Here is an 18,150-nt window from a genome sequence, read left to right on the forward strand (position 1 = left end):
GTAGTTTTACTTGGTATTCCATTTGAACAATCATCTATCGCTAATGTTGTACCAGGAAATCCATTTTTATAAATATAAATATTTTAGATCTCAAATTTTTAAACCCGAAATTGGATATTAGTTTTAAATCACCAAATAATCTAATTTTTTGGAGAGGGTGTTTATGTTTTAATTTTAAATTTAAATGGCTCTTCTTAAAGCCACGTTAGAGTAGTGAGGCCACAGAGACTTTTATAGGCCCCATGAACTTGTGGTCGACCTCAGCTCCCCAGAATGTGATCCAAAACACTACACCGAATATCTTGTCCTCCACTCATATTTTGACACGTCATCGTGTCTCTCCAAATCGTTCTCCGCTCCAACACAAGCCACGTCAATAGATCTTTCAAGGTCCATTGTCCGCGATCCTACGTGTACGCTTCCGAAACCGTCGATCCGTCGATTGAAATTTCCCCGTCGTCAGATATTGGAGATCTATCTTGTGGACGACGTGATTCACTTCGATCATTATTTCAGAAGCTTTTTTATTTTTCGAAGTCTCGAAGAATCATTTTCGAACTCTCTGAGAATCAGTGACGAATCGAGTCGGCGCTTCGAATCGGTCGGAGAATTTTCAGGCTAAAGAAGGTCAGTTTAATTTTTGTACTCGTTGTTCTTTCGTCGTCGTTTTAGTAAGAGAAAAAAAAAATCATGAATTTGTGAGAAATGTTTGGTTCTTTCGTACAAGGTGCGAGTTTCAACTACCGATTCGACTCTGTACCCAAAAAAAAAAAAAAAAAAAACCTACGAGTACGAGCGAGAACTTGAAAATCTTTGATGTTCGAATTATTCTTGAGCCTCAAGATATTAACTTTCTAGATTAGTGAACTTAATCCAAGTACCTTACATTGGCGAACTTAGCAATAATTAATTTGGACGATTCGAAAATTAAATTGAACTTAATCAAACAGTGACAATAAAGTAATTAAGCATTTCTAATACTGATGTGTGATTTACAGGGTATTGTGGGTTTTGAAAAATCTCTCTTATTAATCATCACCTTTAAGGTCGTTCATTGTAACCATACTTGGCATGGGAGTTGTGACCATTTCTAGCTCGGCTTCTAGAACTGCTTTCGGTTTGAGCACAAAATATTCCGACCACCGATCAGTTCCGAAGAGGCCGTTGATTGTCGCGTTCAAGTCCGATCAGACCAACAAAACTGTCCTGGTCGGGCCAAACGAGCCGGTGATCTTGCCGATCGTGACCCGAAAGGAGATCAAGAACAGAGCGAGGAAAGCTAAGAAGGCGCTGAAAAGGGTGAAAGTCGCGGTCGCCGATCAAGCTTCCACGAGCGCCGCGGAAACAGAAATGGAAGTCGACTACAACGAAGCCGCCGCGAAGCTCGAGAGCATTTTCAAGCTCAGCCCCGCCACCGGGGTCGCCGATGACGTGGACGTGGACGAGGTCGATGGGCTGATAAAAAGGGGCGGAAGGAAGAGGAGAGAGAAGGTCGCCGATGGCGAGGGCGTAATTAGGAGCCCGAAGAAGAAGAAGGCCACGCGGCTGAGCTTAGAGAAGAGGATCGAACTGAAACAACAACGGAGTAAGGACGAAGAGACGAGGAATTCTGTTCCAGCTCCGGCGAGAACGACGAGGAGACGGGGCTTGAGCGAGAAGGATAAGACTGAGAAGCTTCTTCGGGAATTCTCGGCCTCGAGCGACTTGGTCGGCTTGGACTGGAAGAAGATGAAGATTCCGCCGGTTCTTCCTTCCCCGGAACATGCCTTGCTCTTCAAGTTGATGCAACCTCGAAAAGTGAGTTCCCGAGTCCTGAATTTTCCCGAGTCATTGATGAATTTTCCTGGGTCGCTAATAAGTTGGGGTTTATTTTTATTTTTTGGTGTGATTCAGGAACTTCATAAAATCGGAGAAACTTTAGAGAAGGCTCTGGGGAGAGAGCCGACACAGGCCGAGCTAGCCGAGTCGACCAACATGAGCGTCGTTGAAGTTAAAAGACATTTAGAGGTGGGTCAAGCCGCGAGGAACAAGCTCATCAAGGTATGTAAAAGAAAAAGCAGTGCTTTGTGTCTGTTTTTATGTCCGAGTATTGAAAAATTTACCTGTGTTTTGTTTCTTGGATTTGTTTTAGCACAATCTCCGTCTCGTGTTATTTGTGATGAACAAATATTTCCAAGACTTCACGAACGGTCCGAGGTTTCAAGACCTCTGTCAGGCTGGAGTCAAGGGACTAATCACGGCGATCGATCGCTTCGAACCGAAGAGGAAACTCCGACTTTCGACGTATGGTCTTTTCTGGATAAGGCATGCGATCATTCGTTCCATGACGGTTTCAAGCTTCACCCGAGTCCCGTTCGGCCTTGAATCGGTTAGCTTCTATTCCTCTACGCGAAAAAGTGCTATTTTATATCCTATTTCAAGACGTCTCATAACTCTCTCTCTCTCTGTATATATATGTTCAGGTTAGGGCAGAGATTCAAAAGTCCAAGCTCGAACTGACTTTCGAGAACAAAAGGGTACCGAGCGAGGAAGAGATAGCGAAAAAGGTGGGAATCTCCATCGAAAGATATGACGAAGTAACGAGGTCATCGAAACCCGTTCTCTCGCTCAACTCAAAGCACGCCGTCACACAAGAAGAGTTCATCAACACCATTACAGACGTCGAAGGATTTTCCGGCGATGATGCTCAAAAGCCAGCCGTTCTCAGACTCGCCATTGACGACGTGGTAAGTTATTCGTCTCTCATAAAAGAAGTACGGACTATCTCCTATTTGGTTCTCATTGGAATCCTCTCTCTCTCTCTCTCAGCTCGATTCCTTAAAGCCGAAAGAGAGCTTGGTGATCAGGCAGAGATACGGGCTGGACGGGAAAGGCGATAGAACACTGAGCGAAATAGCTGGGAACTTGAATATTTCTCGGGAGATGGTTCGGAAGTACGAAGTGAAGGCTCTCATGAAGCTCAAACATCCCGCCCGAATCGATTACCTACGTCAGTACATGATCTCTAGATGATGCCATTTCATCATCCTCTTATACTGTATAGCGACCTTCATAGTCTATTATTGACTGTATGTATCTAAACATCACACTATATACTAAGCTGAGAAAAGTAAAAAGAAAGTATAGAAAGAAAAGACAAACTCCTCTTTATCCAACAATAAAAGCAGTTCTGCTTCCTGAGTTTATACCCACAATCAACTGCAACTTTTAACATTTACTTGGAATGATTAAGAGTACTACAATTGTTCAGTTTCTTTCCTAGCAAGTAAAGCAAATGAATAATCACTTTTTTTTTTATTATCACAAACCTGTATACAAGAAGAAGAAGAAGAAATATAGCTAAGCGTGACCGACTAAGACATCCTTGTACGGAGTGCTTTGACCGGTCAACGCCGCCGCGGTGGCCGGAATCTTAGCGGCTTCCTCCTCGGCGGCGTCGCGTCTCCTCCTGCGGTGCTCGTCCGAAATGAGAGAGACTTGACCCTCCCTCTGCTGCCCCAGAAGCTCCTGGGCCCCGCCTCGGAGCCTCTCGAGCCGAATCGTACGGTCTCCTTGTTGCATCTCGAAGACTTTGACCAAGTTGAAGAACCCTCCGACGAGGAGAAAAAGGGCCCCGAACAACCCCAGCCATATCCACAACTCGCCCTGCATTATCATCCCAAGCAAACACGCCACTCAATATGACATTGTTTGTTATAAATCAAAGACAATAAATACATAAAACAAAAAGAAAAATCCAACGGATTAAGCCACTTAAAACGTTAAATTCGCAATCTACTCGACGTTTTAAGCCTGTTTAAAATCTAGTCATATTTAGTGATGTGGTCTCATTATGTCCTTAGCATTTCCATACGTTAATTTTGATAAATATATGTTACTTTTGCTAAAGGGTTAATTTACCAAAATAAACAAAACGTCGACTACTTCTTTAAAATCAAGTTTAAAATTGGCTAAATGACTACGGCGACCATTTGTATATATTATTACTTAGTTCCAATGTATATTATTACTACGTATCAGTTACATTTTATTACTCCAGGTCTCATATTGTAACTAGCATATAAATAAGTATAATTTGATATCATCTAAAGATAATCGGAAAATTCTCTCATTCGATACTCTCCACCTCCCTAAATTTCTAGAACACGATTATCAACTTTTGCGGCACATCACGGCTTCAAACCCATTCGGGCCACCAAAACTCTTTCAGCATTTATAATATTACCATCATATCGATCGATGATATATATATATAGTCGATTTTTTTTGAGTTACCAGCAATTGGCGGCCACGGTGGTGGAGCCCGGCCTGGTGGCGGGCATTGATGATGGAGCCGGCGGCGAAGAGCACGCTGGCGATGAGGAAGGGGACGTGGACGCCTTGCTGGAGGATCTGGAGATGGGCGTCGGCTCTATGGTACACCTGGCACGAGTTGTGGATGGACCCCACCAACCACAGTATCGGGCCCGCGATGAGCATCCCCACCGCGTGCCTCCCAAGCTTCGAGTGCTTATTAGAATCTCTCTCTTCCTGTATTCAATTCCAACACTCCTCAACACTACTAGTAGTAATGATATTGCTATTTGTCAATTTTTTTTAATATACCAAAGTAGCTCTCAAATAACTCTTGATTTGGCACCGTTTTATAGTGTCATTTATCATACATGTATTAAAATTTTCCTTTCGTGAACAAAATTTTTATAGATCGAGACTACTCATTAACACAAACATATATGAATACAGTATATAGTTTAATATCAAACACGTCCGAAGTTCTAACATACACATTACACTACAAAGTCCTCTTTTGCCCTCAGATCCTAGTCCTCAATATATTTTTCACTTTGTTGTCGTTTATTAAATAAATGACTGCATTCTCTATTAACTAAACCAAGCGAATACTTTAGGCAAATCCAGAGCGATGATATCATGAATTATACCTGAATGAACAGAAAGAGAAAGGCCAAGAAGAAGAGGACCGAACCAAGAGCCTGAATCAAAGGAACAGCGAACTCGACAACTGCGAGCTGGAGATCGTACTCCATCAACCCGACCCGGAAATCGTAGCCGGCAAGGTGAGCCACGAGGTCGTGCAGATTAACGGCCAAGATGAGCAGAAACCCTAGCATCGCCACCACCATGCCGGACTTGGCCACCGCCGCCGAGAATAGCTCCGCCGCGAGGCCGCCGATGAGAACCACCGTGGCGAAGAGGTACAGACCCGCGTTCACGTACTCCGCTCTGTTCCGTGACTGCCTTGGTCCGTACGACCTGGCCTCTCGAGAAGAAGCAAGCTTCACCATTGTTACGTACGTACACAGACGAGCGAGCTAGAAAGAGAGAGAGGTGTGAAGAATTATGAATGTGTTGCAAGGAATACGAGAGAGAATTGGTCAAGAGGAGAGAGAGAGAGAGAGTCGTGGAGAGAGTGATTATTTGGGATTGTTCGTTCTGTTACGTGTCGCTTTGCATGCATGTACGTATTGGATCTTAGAGTTTGAACTGTTCTTCTTCTGACACGTGGAACTTTACGCTATGTGCTGTGCGAACCTGGAATTGTATTTTTTGTTTTTTTTTTTTTTTTTTTTTCGTAGTTAGTTGGACTTTACTTCTTTGGGTTGATAATGTCTAAAGAACTTTTATAATAACTGATCCCGATTTATGGATTAGAGACCACCTTTTTTCTATTTTTCTTCTTTGAAATAGAACTTGTAGCAGGGAAGGAGCCGAAAGTAAATTTCAGGAGCTAATATGAAAAAAAAAGTTTTAAAAAGAGCTAGTTTGTAAATTTTCAAGATAAAAAAATGTATTTTTATTTTTTAAAATGAATCAAAAGTGTTAAAAAAAAAATTGAAGATGGGTTTGAACCCCTCTTGAACTTACATTGGCTCCGTCCGTCCCGACCTGTAACATCTTAGAATTATATAGATGTGTAGCAAAACATATGTGCCTCTACTCCGAAGTTACATTACACAAGCAATTTATTAGAATAATACAAATATATTCATTGGTTTTAAATTTTTAGCTAAAATTTGAAAATATAATTACTTAAATATAAAGGATGTAATGAGATTCTACAAAATATCATCGTTTATGCACTTTTAGCTTTGAGTTAAGTATGGTATATATCTGATTTTTTTATGAACAAATATATTTGTATTAATTTGGTTTTATATTTTTTAAAGGAAATGTTTAAATTTTATTAGAGTTTAATTCAATTTATATGTGTCAAAAATTAAAATTCGAAATATGTGTATAATTTTACTTAATGTCGTTGAGAAACGTGGGCAGTGCCACGGAAATATCATATAAGCCCTCACGTATGGCGGAGGAAAACCGTGGTTACAACAGAGAAAGGAAACACAAACGAAACCACGCCACCAAACACAAACAAACCGAGAAAACACTAACCCGGCGAGCGGGATTGGATCACTCTGTCATCGGCTCTAATAGCCTCTTCCGAGCAAGGAGGGACAAGCCCCATCCATCTCGAGTTAGAACAATGAATAACCGCAAAACGGGCTAAGTTGTGAGCCGCAATATTACCGAGACGAGGAATAAACATAATCTTAAACTCAGACAACTTACTAACCTCTCTCTCAATATGGTGGAAGATCGTCCCAAGCTCGGTCATGGGCCTCTTTTCTCCGGCCACCGCCTTGACCACCTCCGAGCAGTCCGAATGAAGCTCCAATCTCGACCCGCCAATGCTGAGAATTTTTTTTTTTTTACTTAATGTCGTTAGACACATAGCTTTTACGTATAAAAAGTTTAGCTTTAAAACCTTCAATTGACCGCAGTTTACGACTTGTTACTACCACCACTAGTCGCTCCAGCGTATATATTTTTGCTATCTTTTTTTTATTTTTTTTTATTTTTAGGAAATAATAGTTATCTATTGTTTAAAAAAATATATTTATAATAGCGACAAAGACTCTGGAAATTACTAATTAGCATGGGGTATCTGAGGGAATTATAGATACAAAGTTACAGACCATGAAAACGGCACCGTTTCTTTCGTTCAATTTCTTCGGAATTACATAGGATGATCGTAAGATCTTCTCTGGTTGGGACGTTGAAGAAGAACAAACCATGGACCAACAGAACCAACTCACTGTTCTCGACATTTTTCCAGACTCCGACATCCTATCAAAACGACACCGTCGTTTTCACGAATATGGCAGTAAACAGACACTGCAAAAACGGCCGACTAGACATAGCCCGTCAACTGTTTGACGAAATGCCTCAACGAACTGTCGTCTCGTGGAACACAATGATTTGTGGGTACGCCAAGTGGGAAAAGTACAGCGAAGCTCTCTCTCTGGTCTCGGCGATGCATATGAGCGACGTGAGGCTCAACGAGACCACGTTCTCGAAGGTCCTCAGCGCTTGTGCTCGTTCGAGATCGTTCGATGAAGGAACGGAAATTCACTGCTTGGCTCTGAAATGTAGGGCTGAAAATCTTGAGCTGGTGGGTTGTGCATTGTTGTCGTTTTACGCGAATTCCTCTCGTATCGATGACGCTGAAAGGGTTTTCGTTGAGCTTCATGACCGGAACGACTTGCTGTGGAGTGTTATGCTCACCGGTTATGTGCAGTGCAAGATGTTCCACGATGCCGTTAAATTGTTTGATGAAATGCCTAACAGAGACGTTGTGGTGTGGACTTCTTTGATTTCGGGGTATGCGAAGACCGGTGAAGGAGATGGGTGTGAGAGGGCTTTGGAGCTGTTTAAGTGGATGATGAGGAGTGACGAGGCGATCCCAAACGAGTTCACTTTGGACTGTGTTATCAGGAGTTTCGGGAGGTTAGGGTTCTTCGACGGAGGAAAATCGGTTCATGGACTCGTGGTTAAGTACGGCGTGGAATTCGAGCGCTTGATAGGCGGTGCTCTGATTGAATTCTATTGCGGTTACGAGAATATCGATTGTGCTAGAAGAGTTTACGGAATGATTCGAAGCCCGTGTCCGAACGCTTCGAGTTCGCTTATTAATGGACTTATATCACTGCAAAGAATCCAAGAAGCAGAGATGGTTTTTAATAGGCTTGACGAGAAAGACTCGATTTGTTCTAACCTGATGATAAAAGCGTACGCAGAGATCGGTCGGGTCGAAGAATCGGAGAAACTCTTTGAGGAAATGACAAAGAAAACCGTAGTCTCCTTAAACACCATGATCTCCGCGTATTTCGGGAATGGGGAAATCGAAAAGGCGAGATCTTTATTTGAGAAGAGCGACCAATCGCAGCGAGACAACATCACGTGGAACTCAATGATCTCAGGTTTCGTTCAGAACCACCTTCACGACGAAGCACTGAAGCTATACTCGACTATGAGGAGATCGTCTGTGGATTGTACAAAATTGACTTTCTCTGTAATCTTGCGTTCTTGCTCGTGCCTCAGCTCACTCCGATTAGGTCGAGCGATTCACGCCCAGCTGACCAAAACGTCTCTCGAATCAAACGTCCATGTCGGGACATCTCTCGTTGACATGTACTCGAAATGCGGAAGCATAACCGAGGCTCATGATTCGTTCGCCTCTATTTCCTCGCCCAATACTCAAGCTTGGACGACTCTCATAAACGGCTTTGCGATTCACGGCCTTGGCTTCGTCTCTCTCGCTCACTTCAACAAGATGTTAACTCTGGGAATACCTCCGAACGAAGCCACTTTCGTCGCGATTCTGTGTGCTTGTCGTTACGCGGGTCTGACCAAAATAGGGCTTGGAATCTTCGGCTCGATGGAGAGAGATCACGGTGTGAAGCCGAGTTTGGGACACTACGCTTGTGTGGTGGATCTTCTCGGTCGGTCTGGGAAGCTATGGGAAGCGTTGGATCTGATCGAAGACATGCCTTTCGAAGCCGACGGGGTTGTTTTGGGAGCGTTGCTCAGCGCTTGCTTGTTCTGGACCGACTTGGAAGTCGGCGAAAAGGTCGCTGAGAAGATGTTGGGCTTGGAACCGAAACCCGTGTACGCGTATAATATATTGGCGAATATATACGCTGCGCTCGGAAAATGGGGTGAGAGTGAGAAACTGAGGAAGGAAATGAGGGATGTCAGTGCGAAAAAAGTTTCTGGGTGTAGCTGGATCGAGCTAAACACCGAAATTCACGTGTTCTATGTGGAAGATAAGACTCATTTATGCTCTAGTTCTATTTATGCTGCTTTGAAGAACTTAACTGCAAATATGATCAACTACTCTATAATTGATGGTCAATTTGATAGTCATATACAAAGATTATCTCCCTCGTATTGAAGTTTTTCAATACTTGACTTTCTTATTACTTTTCATACTATGGAAATCCATCAGTCTCTCTGGATATCTATTGCAATTCATTCGCATTCCCATTCTTGTTCTTCTTTTATTGTATCTTCACTCTGGTCGTTGTGATTGTACTAAACTGTGCATAAAAGAATGGTGATATTGGTCCTTTGCTTTGAGAGAAATGAGTAGTTGATTCATGAGTTTTATTAAATTGATTTTTCTTGTTTATGTAGACTCGTTGGTTTTCTTATGTGATGAATGTTTATCAGAGCACTAGACCATTTTTCGTAAAGAAAGAAACATTGTGGGATTGTGTTGTTTTACAAAAGCCTCTATTGATATGGGTGATTTAGCTAGTTAAATAATCATTTTAAAATACTAGATTTGCAAAATAGCTCAAATTTGTCTAAAATTATTGAAGTCATTAAAATGTACAATAATCAAGTTTTAAAAACTTTTTTTTAACTATTGAATTAATTTTTTTGAAAGTGATAAATTGTTTAAAATAATTGTCAAAAAATTTAGTTTTGTTGTAAAAAAATAATTGATTATGTAACTTTAGTTATTTTGTTGAAAATTTGAAACTTTTGTTATTTTATTAATTAATTAGTTTCAAATTGCTATGTGCTATAATTTTTCCATATTATAATGGTAACATGTGACATTCTGTTGTTTTAAAAATGCTTGTTTATTAAATAACAGTTTGTCTAATATTACGTCTGATATAAACGATACCATTTATTGTTCCTTCTTTCATATAAACAATGACATCCAAATGAAAATTATATATTTCAGAAAGTTAAAATATCCAAATATATATATATATATATATATATATATATATATATATATATCTTATTGACTTACATCCAAAAATGTTTACAAAAAGAGAGAAAATATTTATACATGATTATTGACTTACATCCTAAATGAGATTTTATCCAAAATTCTTTAACCGATTTGTTTCCTTTTTTTTTTTTGCGGTTGAATTTAAGTCTAATTTCTTATTGCTAAAAGAAATATAGAATTAATTCGATTACAAATTATATTTTTATTTATAAAACAAATTTATACATTTACATTTTTTTTGTTTTCACTGGGAAATTACACATTTACATTGATTACTCGTACACAGCGAAATCGCAAACCCTAGCCCTTTTTCTTTCGCTCTCAGGTAATCTTGTTCCCTAATACTCTATAATTTGAAATCAACTTTCTCTTTCGACCTATGTCAATTTCGTTTTCCGTTACTGGATCAGCTAAAACGTCCGAGCCGATAATCGCTAACTCAGAATCTCGTAATCATATTGTTGTTCTGCCTTGGATTTTCGTATATGTGTGGTTTATCTAGAATAGTAATTATGTATCGTTGTGATATGCAATCTTGATGTTTGATGTCTTTTCTTCAGCGTAGGAATTTCCGGTGATTAGGTCTTGTTTATGTCAATGGCGTCGGTGTCGAGTCAGCCACAATTCCGGTACACTCAGCCTCCGTCGAAGGTACTCCATCTGAGAAACCTGCCATGGGAGTGCACGGAAGAGGAATTAATCGAGCTCGGAAAGCCGTTCGGGAAAGTCGTCAACACCAAGTGCAATGTTGGGGCAAACAGAAACCAGGCTTTTATCGAATTCGTGAGTAAAATATACATATTCGCGTGGGATTTTTTTTTTTTTTGGTAGTGGATTGGAGTTCTTGAAATGTGAAATTTTTTGGGACCTGTCTTTCAGGCAGATTTGAACCAAGCTATTGCGATGATATCGTACTATGCCTCGTCCTCTGAGCCAGCCCAGGTCCGAGGAAAAACAGTGTACTTGCAGTATTCCAATAGGCAGGAAATCGTGAACAACAAAACCGCCGCTGATGTGGCGGGGAATGTGCTTTTGGTGACGATTGAAGGTTCGGACGCTCGCCTTGTCAGCATCGATGTTTTGCACCTGGTAAGACGATCGGCCTTCTATTATGTGTAGTGAGGTTCAGATGGGATATTATCTCTCACTGTGAAGATGTTTGTGGTTGCGTTGTGAAGGAATTTTGTTTGGGTTTTGTGAATTCGTAGCTTTCTGTGTGTGTGTGTGTGATTTGAAATTTGATTTTGTTTGACATGAGTGTAATGTGAATATGGATCAGCAGGATAATGTGAAGGAAATATCTTTGATGGCAGCTTAGTGCATCGGGAGATAGGGCACATGTGTGTTTGTCTCTTTTCTCCTTCCTTTAACACTGGCTCTCTCTCTATCTCTCTCTCTCTCTCTCTCTCTCTCTCTCTCTCTCTCTCTCTCTCTCTCTAAACACTACACCTTACATACAAGAAGCTTAGGACTTTTAATTCTCTTTGTTTCTCATCACCGCACAATACCTTTTATTGAATTCCCCGTAGGGGTGCTCTTTTTTATTTTATTTTTTCACATCCGAGAAAATTGTATGTCTCTAGATGTGATAGAACCCTTGAGCAAAGACCAAGTGTTCATATCTTTTCCGACCATTACTTCTAATCTTATCACATCTCATGGAAAATCGAATTTCCATCTGTTGTCTTTATTACTTATCATTTAACTTGCAGTTTCCCTTTCCATAACTATTAATCGGCTTGGCTTATGTGTACTTACGTTTATGCACATATTTCTATACGCCTTCTGAAACTTGAAAGTGATGCAGGTATTTTCAGCCTTTGGATTTGTGCACAAGATTACCACCTTTGAGAAGACTGCTGGATTTCAGGTCTGTGCTGTTTATAGCATTCTTTTATTTGTTATCCTTCATATAAAATTAAAAAATAAAGCTAATTTTGATTTTCGAATCTTATCTCCAGGCACTAATTCAATTTACAGATGCGGAAACGGCCACTTCGGCAAAGAACGCCCTTGATGGAAGAAGCATTCCTAGGTGACTCTTGTATAGCTTTTTTTTTTTTTTGGTTATAAATATGTAGAGCAGCTTTTGTTATTGCTTATTCCATCATCACAAGATACTAAATGTCCACTTAGTGTACATGGTTATTTGCTGACTCTGCATTTCTTCATATATCAGTTATCTGCTTCCCGAGCAGATTGGACCGTGCTCCCTGAGGATAACGTATTCTGGGCATACAGATCTGAGTGTCAAATTCCAGTCTCACAGGAGCAGGTACTCTAGATATCTGATGCGTTGAATGTTAATGAACGATATATCGCCAGTGTGCGGTTTAATGCACTTTTATGATTACTAAATTTTTTTTTCTTCTTCCAGGGACTACACTAATCCTTACCTTCCTGTTGCTCCGTCGGCTATAGATGGAAGTGGTCAGGTATGGAAGTGGATGTAAGCCCTTTAATTATTTAATTCTCTGAAATGTAGTTTGATAATTTAGTTTCGCAGTCAGCTTAGATTTTGCATATTCGTATTATATTTGAATCTGTCGCTTAAAGCGGTTTCATCAGCCATGTTTGCAGTTTGCTGTGGGTGTGGACGGAAAAAAGGTAGAGCCCGAGAGCAATGTACTTCTCGCATCCATCGAGAATATGCAATACGCTGTTACCTTGGAAGTTTTGCACATGGTATGTTCATTCTCTTTCTGTAGCAAAAAAAAAAAAAAAAAAACTTGTTCTGACTCGTCTCATTGGCATAGGTCTTTACTTCTTTTGGGACTGTGCAAAAGATTGCAATGTTCGACAAAAACGGAGGAGTTCAAGCTCTGATTCAGTATCCCGGTACTTACTTTATTTATATATATATTTCTTCGAAACAAAGTTATACACATAATTACCAACATTTAACACAATGCACAGATGTTCCAACGGCCGTTGCTGCCAAGGAAGCATTGGAAGGACACTGCATTTACGACGGAGGTTTCTGCAAGCTTCACATCTCGTATTCTCGTCACACCGATCTCAGCATCAAGGTAAAACAACTCTTTTCAAACGATCGATCATCTTGAATAAATTAAAAAGCGCTTTTAACTTGTTTTTCCGGGCGGTAATATCGCGCACAGATCAACAACGACCGAAGCAGAGACTACACGGTCGCTGCGAGCGTCCCAATGATGAATCCGCAGCCTTCGCTTCTTGGTCAACAGCCAGTGACAATGGTGATGGCTCCTGCGAATCCTCACGCCTATCACCACCCTGGCGGGCCCGAGCAGGTTGCTGGGTGGGTCCCACAATCTATGCCTAGTCATCCTTACATGCCACCTCACCCCGGAATGATGCACATGGCTCCACCTCAGTACAGGCCTGATGGGATGCAATGATCTTATAATGAGACCCTTAGATTTAGAGTTTCCATTTCGTTCTCCACTGGGCAACGAATCCTGATATTGTGGAATTTGTTGGTGTTATTTTGACGTGTTAAGTTTCCGAGATTTTCCGTAAGCAGATTCTTAAATAAGACTACGCAATGTGAAGAGCTCCATATTACAAGTTTGCTTGGATATATTGTTCCACTAGTTATACAGTGGGTACATGAAAACGTGGAAATTATTTTATATTTTTATGAAGGACGTGGAACCCAGGAAGTATTATATAGAAATTCAAAGCATTGTGTAAGCTTGGAGTGTCAATGTAATCGTGAGAGATATTTACAAAATCTAGTAGATTAACGAGGGACTACAGTGAAAAATCTACTACTTCGCTTCAAAAAAACTACTATAGATAATGAGAGAGCGGATAACACCAAAGCCCAAAACTTTTTCTATTGATGTTCATAAAAGATAAAACCACATCTTTTATTATTATTATTATTATTTACGTTGCTCAGTGCTCATTAAAATTACATTTCTCTACGTACCAACTAAATAATCAAAGATTCACATTAAATTAATCACATAAAGCATCTAATATAACAGAAATGACTGAGAGTACAAGACAAGCATCTAATACTATATATATATATATATATATACACACACATATATAGTACAAGACAAAGGAACTGATCTCACAAAAGCGAGATTGGCAACGAGACGAGAGCGCAATTATTTAGTATTTTAATTGCAAACCACGACAAGCAGTTTGTAAGAATAAAAATTTAAGCCAATGACAATATACGCAAGTTACACTCCAAGACAACCAACTTCTAAACACATACGTAAGAAGAAAGCAAAATACTATCCCACTTGCGCCGAAAACACGGCCGGTTTAAAAAGACAACTCTTTATGAGGTTTGACCATTTCAAACATTCATTTTTTTTCCCTGAGAATAATAAAACACTTCAAAAGGGATAAAGTAGATGTGAAAAAAAAACAGAAAAAAGAGATAAGATACAAGGAAATAGACAATTTACTACAAACAAAAAGTGACATTACAAACACGTCTATAACTTGGACCGAGTCATTAACTATCTATTTTCCATACTCATAAGCTAAATCCAACTAGAAACTGAAGAGTGGAAAACAGATATACAGACACGATTCCTCTCCAGCAGAAATATATAAAATAAATATATACACACCACCATGGACAAACCGAAAGAGAACACACTGAAATGAGGGTGGGAAAGAGAACCTAGTCTGTGTTTTCTTAGCAATGTTCTTCTTAATGGAAGAGAGTTTAGGATCCTATATAAGAATTGTGGTTAAAAAAAAAAAAAAAGAAGAGGAAAATTGAGTGATACAACACCAGATGGAAGATACAAAACATACCCAAAAAAAAAAAAAAAAAAAAGAGAGGGACAAGCGTGTATGAAAGATATATACTTCTGGGTGTGTCACGAAAATTTACACGTGCATGTCCGTCTCCAAAGCATCAGAGATACGAAAGCCTCGGAAGCTTCATCCATTGCAGCTTCACTCTCTTTTTTTTTTCTTTTCTTTTCTTTTTAAATCCGATCGATCGGCTCTGTTCTGTCCTGAACCGCGCACCGCTCTGACACATCAGCGAGCGACTTGAGATTGCACTTGATCAATGCTTCGACAAAGTAACATGTCTCGTCCTTTGTGTTTCCTTCGGGCACGTCCACCACAAACGACTCGATCACCAATGTTCCGGGTCTTCCCTCAGTTATCTCCGGGTGGAGGGAAATGATTGAAGAATAGTTCTGTTGTACAAGAGAAAATAGAACCACAGATTATCAGCAACCGAAAAACACTTGCTAATCCTAACTAATTCTTACTCGTGAGTTCATTAAGCACTATAAAGTATAAACCGATTAAAACTGTGCCTACTAACTTGTTAAGGTACACAACCAGACAGACCAACTTCTTCACGCCCAAGACAAGAAAATTTCATGATCACCTATCGCATATGGGTTATATCATAGATGGCCGTGAATCCAATAATTTTTTCCTGGTCACTACATCAAATGTGTACGGAAGATAGCCTATTACTTCCCATTTAGTAGAAAATTAGCCCTCATGTGATATCGTTAGTGAACGACGTATATTCAACTAATTCTAAAATTGCTAAACTTCACAAAACAATGCTAATCTTCTCCTATAAAACACCAACATTGAAATCAAAACTTTCGACCAGTCAAACAACCCTACTTTACCAAAACCAGCTTCTAAAAGCCATACACAGCCTTGACGTGACAAGTGTTTCTACAGCTCCGAAAAGGATAATCCATGTACGAAAAAGAGAAGTATTGTTGTGGTGAGTGTATATACCCTAAGTCTGTGGTCCCCGCCAACGATCCTCATGCTCAGGATATGCTCGTCGTCGTCGAGATATTCAAGTCTTTCGGTGCTCGTAGTCGCCGGAAGTCCAGACTTAACATCAACTTCCCTGAGACTCCCGATCTCGAGGTTACCCTGTACAACACACCTGCTGATGAATGGCTTATACTTTTGCGGTTGATCGAAACGCCTCACTAACGACCATACCTAATGAAGGGAAAACAAATTATTAGTTATTAGATTCGTATTAACGAAAAAATAAAGAAAAAAAAACACACATAACAGACAACTGATTCGATAAAGGCACGGCGTCGAACCCTATTTCTCACCAAATTTGCAGTTCTCTTTGAGATAACACATGCTAAACTGGGGATTGTATCGAAGGACTTCTATTTTTGCAAGAAATTCACAGATCGAATTTGTACGAGACTCTTTAACAAGTTCAGCTCGCCACAAGCTTTGTCTTTAGACAAAAAATTGGCCACTAAACGGAAATAAAAGGGAAAGTTTAGATATACTAGTCATTGTTGAATTAGAATAACACAAGTTTTAGGAGATTTTTCACCCTGAAACTGATTCTGATTTGCTATTTAATTTCATAAGAACCTTACAAAAAATTTCTCTCACTCAATAAGAAAAGAATCAAGAGTCAAAGAAATTAGAAACATTAACCGATTGAGAAACCAAAGATCAAGATCACCAAAAGACAATAGATTTCACAAATTAAACGTTGTCTTGAACAAAGTAGCAGTGATCTCAAGAAAAACCTGAAGATCAAAATCAATCAAAACCGTTAACAAATTCTATGTGTGAGATTAAAGACACCGTATATTTTTCGAGAGAAAATAAAAATAGAGAGAAAGAGAGAGGGATTACAAGATGAACAGGTGCTCTGATGTGTCTGGACAGAACAGAGCTGCACTGATTTTCTCCGGCGTCGTGACGGTGGTGCCTTCTGATGAAATCGCTTTCCAATCCTACGATTCCTCCATTACCGATCGCCATTCCATTCCCATTCCCGTTCATTTTGTTTTCCTTTCCTTTCTCAAATAAGCAAATCCAAACACGCGATATCTCTTACCACGAGCTTCAACAAGATTCAGCTTTCTCTGGAACAATAACCATCACAGAGAGAATGAGCCAACTCGTTCCGAAACCACGCCGTCAAACAGAACTCCGATCACCTGACGGCGAAATCTACGGCGAGTCCTAATCGACGCTTGAGAGAGAGAGACGAGGAATTGAATCAGAGAGAGAGAGAGAGAGTCTCACAGCACCACCTTCATAGAGAAACCAAAACCTCAAGCCTCTCTATCATCTTCTCATCACCTAATACTATATTATTACAATTTATTCATATTTTTCGTATTTACTCGAATATTAATTTCTTTCCCTCTTTCACTTTTTTAGTAGCAAACAAACAAAAATGGCTAACCACGAGTATTTTTATAGTTATTTAAAATATAGATACTAATTTTAAATAGAAATCATTTACTGAGAGTCATTTTATAAAATATTATAATTATAAATAATATTTATTTATTATTAGTGAATCATAATTTGTTATTTTTAATTTATGAAAGGACTTACCAATAAATATGTGTTTCTCTAATAAAAATAAAAATAAATATTCATAAAGTGAAAAAAATCAACTATATGTAATTTACATCCTGTTATTTACAATATAAAAATGCCTTTCACTGAGAATCAATTTCAGTTATATACGGACTTACCAAAAAAGATACCCACTATAATTTAAAGTTTTAAACCTGGTGTATATAATTATAAGTATAAACATCTCTTATTTGAGTATAAAACTTGTCGTAAACGGCCTTGGTAGTTGATATTATTTACGACCATGCCAGATTTTGTCTGTTTGCGCGATTCTAGTTCTTTTTAGTTACCATTAAATTCATGTCCTTTCTTTTTCTTTTTTTTTAGGAAAATCCATGTGTTTTTTTTAAATCATATAATCCCATGCATTTGAATGCTTACAAATTGTGAATGATGATACCGATGTCTTGTTCTATAGTGAAATAGTATTAAATGAACAGTTCAAATTACTTGTTGTAATAGTTTGTTTTAAATGTAAAATTGGTAGGTTTTAATTCACATAAGGTCCTATGTCACTATGTGCTTCTTTCAGTCATCAAATAAAAAAATATTTAAAAATATCCCGAAAAAGAAAGGATACATAAGCATTTTTTTTAATAGCTAAAGTATCTCATTTTGTGGATCTCATGCGCACACGTTTGAGAAAGAAAAAAAAAAGGTTATGGAAGGCTTTAATTAATAACATA

General features: G+C 39.2%; 5 protein-coding genes across 11 annotated transcripts; 3 read left to right on the forward strand and 2 right to left on the reverse strand.

Moving 5' to 3' along the window:
* The first annotated feature begins 476 nt into the window (after positions 1–476).
* SIGE (sigma factor E) lies at positions 477–3,096 on the forward strand. The gene is made up of 6 exons (XM_089603105.1): positions 477–627; positions 999–1,797; positions 1,894–2,040; positions 2,132–2,368; positions 2,463–2,726; positions 2,809–3,096. Exons 2-6 carry the CDS (start codon positions 1,072–1,074, stop codon positions 3,010–3,012), a joined length of 1,578 nt encoding a protein of 525 aa, XP_089459231.1. The 5' UTR covers positions 477–627; positions 999–1,071; the 3' UTR covers positions 3,013–3,096.
* A 45-nt stretch (positions 3,097–3,141) lies between these two features.
* Positions 3,142–5,405, reverse strand: LOC149380275 (polypyrimidine tract-binding-like protein). 2 transcript variants are annotated; one of them, XM_089603107.1, is made up of 4 exons: positions 4,941–5,405; positions 4,276–4,530; positions 3,309–3,645; positions 3,142–3,204 (listed from the first exon to the last, which is right to left on the reverse strand). In XM_089603107.1, exons 1-3 carry the CDS (start codon positions 5,301–5,303, stop codon positions 3,340–3,342), a joined length of 924 nt encoding a protein of 307 aa, XP_089459233.1. In that variant the 5' UTR covers positions 5,304–5,405; the 3' UTR covers positions 3,142–3,204; positions 3,309–3,339. The 2 variants fall into 2 exon arrangements, with proteins under 2 accessions (XP_089459233.1, XP_089459232.1); XM_089603106.1 differs by lacking the exon at positions 3,142–3,204 and having other exon boundaries at positions 3,219–3,645.
* Positions 5,406–6,964: 1,559 nt separating this feature from the next.
* On the forward strand, positions 6,965–9,596 carry LOC149380276 (pentatricopeptide repeat-containing protein At2g13600-like). Its single transcript, XM_089603405.1, has one exon. The coding sequence runs from the start codon at positions 7,046–7,048 to the stop codon at positions 9,251–9,253; it is 2,208 nt and encodes a 735-aa protein (XP_089459531.1). The 5' UTR covers positions 6,965–7,045; the 3' UTR covers positions 9,254–9,596.
* Positions 9,597–10,339: 743 nt separating this feature from the next.
* On the forward strand, positions 10,340–13,734 carry PTB2 (polypyrimidine tract-binding protein 2). Of its 5 annotated transcripts, XM_089603157.1 has the most exons (12): positions 10,342–10,436; positions 10,522–10,560; positions 10,672–10,894; positions 10,991–11,200; positions 11,919–11,981; positions 12,073–12,146; positions 12,291–12,386; positions 12,489–12,546; positions 12,680–12,796; positions 12,868–12,949; positions 13,028–13,140; positions 13,231–13,734. In XM_089603157.1, exons 3-12 carry the CDS (start codon positions 10,703–10,705, stop codon positions 13,486–13,488), a joined length of 1,263 nt encoding a protein of 420 aa, XP_089459283.1. In that variant the 5' UTR covers positions 10,342–10,436; positions 10,522–10,560; positions 10,672–10,702; the 3' UTR covers positions 13,489–13,734. The 5 variants fall into 5 exon arrangements, with proteins under 5 accessions (XP_089459282.1, XP_089459286.1, XP_089459283.1 ...); XM_089603156.1 differs by lacking the exon at positions 10,522–10,560 and having other exon boundaries at positions 10,340–10,436; XM_089603160.1 differs by lacking the exon at positions 10,522–10,560 and having other exon boundaries at positions 10,340–10,436; positions 12,692–12,796.
* Positions 13,735–14,498: 764 nt separating this feature from the next.
* Positions 14,499–17,186, reverse strand: RCAR3 (regulatory components of ABA receptor 3). Of its 2 annotated transcripts, XM_089602921.1 has the most exons (4): positions 17,035–17,186; positions 16,727–16,959; positions 15,842–16,057; positions 14,499–15,273 (listed from the first exon to the last, which is right to left on the reverse strand). In XM_089602921.1, the coding sequence occupies exons 2-4, from the start codon at positions 16,874–16,876 to the stop codon at positions 15,055–15,057; spliced, it is 585 nt and encodes a 194-aa protein (XP_089459047.1). In that variant the 5' UTR covers positions 16,877–16,959; positions 17,035–17,186; the 3' UTR covers positions 14,499–15,054. The 2 variants fall into 2 exon arrangements, with proteins under 2 accessions (XP_089459047.1, XP_089459046.1); XM_089602920.1 differs by having other exon boundaries at positions 16,727–17,186.
* Between the last annotated feature and the right edge of the window lie 964 nt (positions 17,187–18,150).

Source organism: Urtica dioica, chromosome 12 (genome assembly GCF_054948205.1).
Source record: "Urtica dioica subsp. dioica isolate 48M chromosome 12, U.dioica_male_clone48M_v1_H2, whole genome shotgun sequence".
Taxonomy (NCBI): domain Eukaryota; kingdom Viridiplantae; phylum Streptophyta; class Magnoliopsida; order Rosales; family Urticaceae; genus Urtica; species Urtica dioica.

What these genes read in the sequence shown, in the direction of transcription:
- LOC149380275 (XM_089603107.1), bottom strand. Translation starts at nt 5,303, where the DNA reads ATGGTGAAGCTTGCTTCTTCTCGAGAGGCCAGGTCGTACGGACCAAGG. An exon ending in TTCTCTTTCTGTTCATTCAG is followed by an intron (nt 4,531 to 4,940) that starts GTATAATTCATG and finishes AATTGAATACAG; the next exon opens with GAAGAGAGAGATTCTAATAA. An exon ending in ACCGTGGCCGCCAATTGCTG is followed by an intron (nt 3,646 to 4,275) that starts GTAACTCAAAAA and finishes ATGATAATGCAG; the next exon opens with GGCGAGTTGTGGATATGGCT.
- LOC149380276 (XM_089603405.1), top strand. Translation starts at nt 7,046, where the DNA reads ATGATCGTAAGATCTTCTCTGGTTGGGACGTTGAAGAAGAACAAACCA.
- SIGE (XM_089603105.1), top strand. Translation starts at nt 1,072, where the DNA reads ATGGGAGTTGTGACCATTTCTAGCTCGGCTTCTAGAACTGCTTTCGGT. An exon ending in AGTTGATGCAACCTCGAAAA is followed by an intron (nt 1,798 to 1,893) that starts GTGAGTTCCCGA and finishes GGTGTGATTCAG; the next exon opens with GAACTTCATAAAATCGGAGA. An exon ending in TCCCGTTCGGCCTTGAATCG is followed by an intron (nt 2,369 to 2,462) that starts GTTAGCTTCTAT and finishes ATATATGTTCAG; the next exon opens with GTTAGGGCAGAGATTCAAAA.
- PTB2 (XM_089603156.1), top strand. Translation starts at nt 10,703, where the DNA reads ATGTCAATGGCGTCGGTGTCGAGTCAGCCACAATTCCGGTACACTCAG. An exon ending in CTATAGATGGAAGTGGTCAG is followed by an intron (nt 12,547 to 12,679) that starts GTATGGAAGTGG and finishes CGGTTTCATCAG; the next exon opens with CCATGTTTGCAGTTTGCTGT. An exon ending in CCTTGGAAGTTTTGCACATG is followed by an intron (nt 12,797 to 12,867) that starts GTATGTTCATTC and finishes TCATTGGCATAG; the next exon opens with GTCTTTACTTCTTTTGGGAC.
- RCAR3 (XM_089602921.1), bottom strand. Translation starts at nt 16,876, where the DNA reads ATGAACGGGAATGGGAATGGAATGGCGATCGGTAATGGAGGAATCGTA. An exon ending in TCAGAGCACCTGTTCATCTT is followed by an intron (nt 16,058 to 16,726) that starts GTAATCCCTCTC and finishes TCCCTTCATTAG; the next exon opens with GTATGGTCGTTAGTGAGGCG. An exon ending in GCGGGGACCACAGACTTAGG is followed by an intron (nt 15,274 to 15,841) that starts GTATATACACTC and finishes CTTGTACAACAG; the next exon opens with AACTATTCTTCAATCATTTC.